At 30.1% G+C, this 4,158-nt stretch overlaps 1 protein-coding gene across 3 annotated transcripts; it reads right to left on the bottom strand.

Moving 5' to 3' along the window:
- Positions 1-1,731: 1,731 nt before the first annotated feature.
- On the bottom strand, positions 1,732-4,152 carry LOC112453682 (odorant receptor Or2-like). 3 transcript variants are annotated; one of them, XM_025014568.1, is made up of 6 exons: positions 4,090-4,152; positions 3,585-3,658; positions 3,278-3,467; positions 2,554-2,758; positions 2,117-2,272; positions 1,732-1,954 (listed from the first exon to the last, which is right to left on the bottom strand). In XM_025014568.1, exons 1-6 carry the CDS (start codon positions 4,110-4,112, stop codon positions 1,913-1,915), a joined length of 690 nt encoding a protein of 229 aa, XP_024870336.1. In that variant the 5' UTR covers positions 4,113-4,152; the 3' UTR covers positions 1,732-1,912. The 3 variants fall into 3 exon arrangements, with proteins under 3 accessions (XP_024870336.1, XP_024870335.1, XP_024870337.1); XM_025014567.1 differs by having other exon boundaries at positions 3,278-3,658; XM_025014569.1 differs by lacking the exon at positions 1,732-1,954 and having other exon boundaries at positions 2,181-2,272; positions 2,554-2,633; positions 2,746-2,758; positions 3,278-3,658.
- Positions 4,153-4,158: the final 6 nt, after the last annotated feature.

Here is a 4,158-nt window from a genome sequence, read left to right as displayed (position 1 = left end):
ATACTGATCAAATTCGGGCGATACAGAAATAATATATGCTTAACATATATAATAATATAAAATATTACATAAACATTTTAAGTCGGTAATATTATTAGTTTAATATTGAGACGTTTTAATAAACATATGGACTCACCTGATAAACTTATCAAATTTCGTTTGGATAGCTACTTCATCCTCGTTTCTAGGTTTATGTGGTGCTTTCAACAATGATCTCACTACGTCGATGATCGCATTTCGACGTATCACCACGAAAGTCGCTTTACAACAAACGTTAACCATAGACAAGAACAATAGTGTATTAGCGGTAAAATCATCGATATTATCGACAACAAGTACTATATCCATAAATTGAGTTAACACCATAAAGTATTCCGAAGATATTACACCGCAGGTAAATATACTATACAAAAGCTTAGCACCATTCGATGACCACTCAATAGGTCGCCATATACCACAAAATGTATGTATTAAAAAATTTAAAGAAAGTATTTGCATATTTGTATCTCTTTCTTTACAAACAACTTATTGACGTATTTCACAAAAGTATAGCCTCTTTCTACATGTAAAGTATCTAAAAAAACGTAGTTTACAGAATTGCAAAAAGTATCTTTTTTTAAATAATTAATTAAATGTTCAGTGTAAGGCAATAGTAAGAAAAATTATATTTAATGCAAAAGGTAAAATAAAGTTGTATAAATAGATTACGTGTGAAGTATTAAATTCCACAACCTGATTTAAATTGGAAACACTAAATACGTGATCCGATTAAGAAAGATTTTATACATTTAATGTACAGATCGCATCCAATGCTATCGCGGATTAAAAACTGGACAACCTTTTTTAAACGTAATGCAATATATGATTTGTGAGAATATAACCAGAAAGCAATATATTTATAAGCGTTATGCAATATATTTATAATAACACACCTTCTTTCGGAATATCGGTTCCTCAGTATTGTGGTTAATAATACAACAGAATTATAAAACAAATAGACTAATACAATATGTTATTTTATTATCGTAATGGTCAATAAATTTCACTTAAGTGTAACCAAGCACGTTTTGCAACAGACTGTGTATAGTTTTACCCTCTTCAGCATCTTGTCAACCCTACTACAATTACCGCCATTAAAAAATCGACATGAGGTCATTTAATCATTTATTATGGAGTGCACGCTCTTTTCCGTTTATGCGAATACTACAATTGTAAAAGTTTTTCTACTTGCTGTCATCGAGGGAAGTCGTCCTTTATATTCACGCACGTTGTTATATTTCAGTTGAATCAATTATTTGTATACCTCTTGTCCATCGGAACTACGAAGAATATCGTATCGTCCGCAAAGTTTCCCGTTTTATATTACATAAAAATACCAGACGATCGTATAAAGAATGTGATGTATAATACTATATACTCAATGTCAGAGCATATTTTTCAAGTTGCTTGTATACTATGAGGTATAACGAGTGTACAGGAAAACGACAATCTATTAATTCTATACTCAATACATCACATGTAGCATATAGCCTAAGAAATTATTATTTTCTGACTTTAATGCTAGAACCGAAATTAGTGCTGCTTGTACGTCAGATAAAAACGTGCATGATATTACAGTGTAAAATTTCTACGTGCAATATTCACGCGTTAATATTTTTAAAATCAAAATAAAAGTAAGGTTGAAAAAAATACGCAAACATAAATTTCCAGGTTTAGAAACATGCATTTCATTACACTATGTAAAATATTTGTATTCAATTTGCGTGCATTGACGCCATTATTCCTGGACTCGTAATAGAGAGTAATATTGAAACAAATATCTAAACAGAAACTTTCAGATTTATTAATTAATTTATGAAAGAAAACTACATAATCATTATGCCCAATTACACGTTTGGTTCTTTATACCTTACTATGTAAGCACATTAAATGCCGAATATGACGCTTTCAAGATCTGAAAGGAAAATTAGAGAAATAAAATAGAAAGCAGTGCAGTTATAAAAATTTTGACTTGTACGTTTTCCGACATGCACCACAAATGTGCAGTCATTGATATAATTTCGCGCACAAGTATTTACTTTGTTATTAAAATATTTATCACAACAAGATTACTAACATTGCCGTAAGATTCAAGAGAAAGGGTTACCAAAAAGCTGCTTGTGAACGTTATAGGAATTGTGGTTCGCATCATGATTAACAGCAAGTCCTTTTGTTCGTTAACTGGTATTAATGGCCAGTTCGTGCAATATATAGCGTCTCCTACACTTGTACTCTGACAACACAATATAATTAATTTAACATTTCGTATAATACTGACTAATTATCAATATCTTTTAACATTACTAGCATTACATATATCTATATGCATAAAAACTTTATATACGCATACAGGTCTATTAATTATTTTCAAATATGCTTGTTCTATAAAGCGCTAAATTATACTTTTAAAATCTTGTAAAAAAGTGAGTTATAACAGTAAAGCACTTGCAAGTTCCCATTTCTTAACTAAGGTACATCATTTTGATATGGATTGTAGACTATATCAATTGTTACCTTAAGAATGACTTCGTTTGCAGACCAACAATAAACGAAGATTTGTACAAACATGACAATGGTATATCCCAAAAAATTCGCTAATGCAAACAGTTCATTAATATACATTGTCAAGTAATAAATGCATGTACATAATACCACTATGCTTTCAAAGAATTGAAAGAAGATCACTTGGTTGTATATAATATTTACCGTTTTAGCGTATCTACAATCGTTTCACGTTAGTTCTTCATATACTGCATATGAGTAAAGCAATTACATTTTCCATATATAATTTTATAACATGATTTGTACAAATCCAAAAATTGTAAAAAAAAAATGTTAGAATGTATCATTTATTAAAACAAAATCTACTTAAACTTAATTCTATGCGAGCATTTAGATCTAATTTTTAATTTATGTCTCACACAATTAATCGCAGAATGTCCGTACAATAAAATCACGCTGAAATGCATGCTCCGTTCTCTTAACAATTGTATGTTAGTATTATTGTATGTTAGTATATGTAGTTCTATTAACAATTGTATATATAATAACGTTAGTTATATATGATCCTTTTACTTTCAACACCTTTTCGTCATAAATATTGAATATTATATCGTTATAGACAATAGCGATTTTCAAATACAGAAATTAATTCAAATACGCAGACCCTCAATCGCGCACGCACGTATAAATAGGCCTTTGAATATAAACATGCATATAAACAACTGTCATAACTCACTTGTAAATGATGAGATGATGACGTACGATTTCCGATATCTCCACTTCGTCCTTATTCGACATCGAAGGTTTACGTCCCTGATCTCGAACTGTTTTATTAATTATTAATTTGTGAAGACGACTCTCGAAAATTTCAAGCTGAGCACACGTTTGCAAAAACAATCCTAAGATTAGAGTATCCATGCCGACATCTGTGAAAGCGGCGAAAAGTGTAGTTATGATTTGATGAATAGATATAAACCAAAACACCACAGGTATATTGGAATCCCATGGGATCCATACTCGATTAGGAAAATGACCATGCATAACTTTTAATATTGATCCCATAGTGATGCCTGTAATGGAACTCGTCATTATAAGAGCGTATGTTATCGTGAACGTTCTGCAAACATAGAATCGAGATTAAATTGTATAAACGCACAAATTATTTGTACTTAGAATTTACAGAAATTTATAATTAAAAAATTTTAATACTAATTTGTAAGTTCTATATGTGTTGTATGCAGTGGCGCCAACTTGGGAAGAATATTGGGAGGGTGGAGGCAAGATGCGTAAAATTCTTATTTAAAAATGATAATTTGAAACTATATGATGAATGTAATTAGCAAGAAATAAGCAGTCCGGAATTTGTGTTAATGGAACAACATTGATCAATACCATACTGATCAAATTCGAGCGATACAGAAATAATATATGCTTAACATATATAATAATATAATAATTTATAATAATATATGTTTATTACATAAACATTTTAAGTTGGTAATATTAATAGTTTAATATTGGGACGTTTTAATAAACATACGAACTTACCTGATAAACCTATCAAATTTCATTTGGATAGCTACTTCATCCTCGTTTCGAGGTTTATGTGGTGCTTTC

This window comes from Temnothorax curvispinosus, unplaced genomic scaffold, assembly GCF_003070985.1.
Source record: "Temnothorax curvispinosus isolate PA1 unplaced genomic scaffold, ASM307098v1 QBEX01004593.1, whole genome shotgun sequence".
NCBI lineage: Eukaryota > Metazoa > Arthropoda > Insecta > Hymenoptera > Formicidae > Temnothorax > Temnothorax curvispinosus.
The sequence above is the reverse complement of the archived record's forward strand: the minus strand, read 5'-3'. Positions and strand labels throughout refer to the sequence as shown.

Coding starts and splice junctions, on each gene's coding strand:
- LOC112453682 (XM_025014567.1), bottom strand. CDS start 4,112: ATGAAATTTGATAGGTTTATCAG. Junction 3,659..4,089: donor AAATTTGATAGGTTTATCAG/GTAAGTTCGTAT, acceptor CTATGTTTGCAG/AACGTTCACGATAACATACG. Junction 2,273..2,553: donor CAAACGAAGTCATTCTTAAG/GTAACAATTGAT, acceptor TTGTGTTGTCAG/AGTACAAGTGTAGGAGACGC.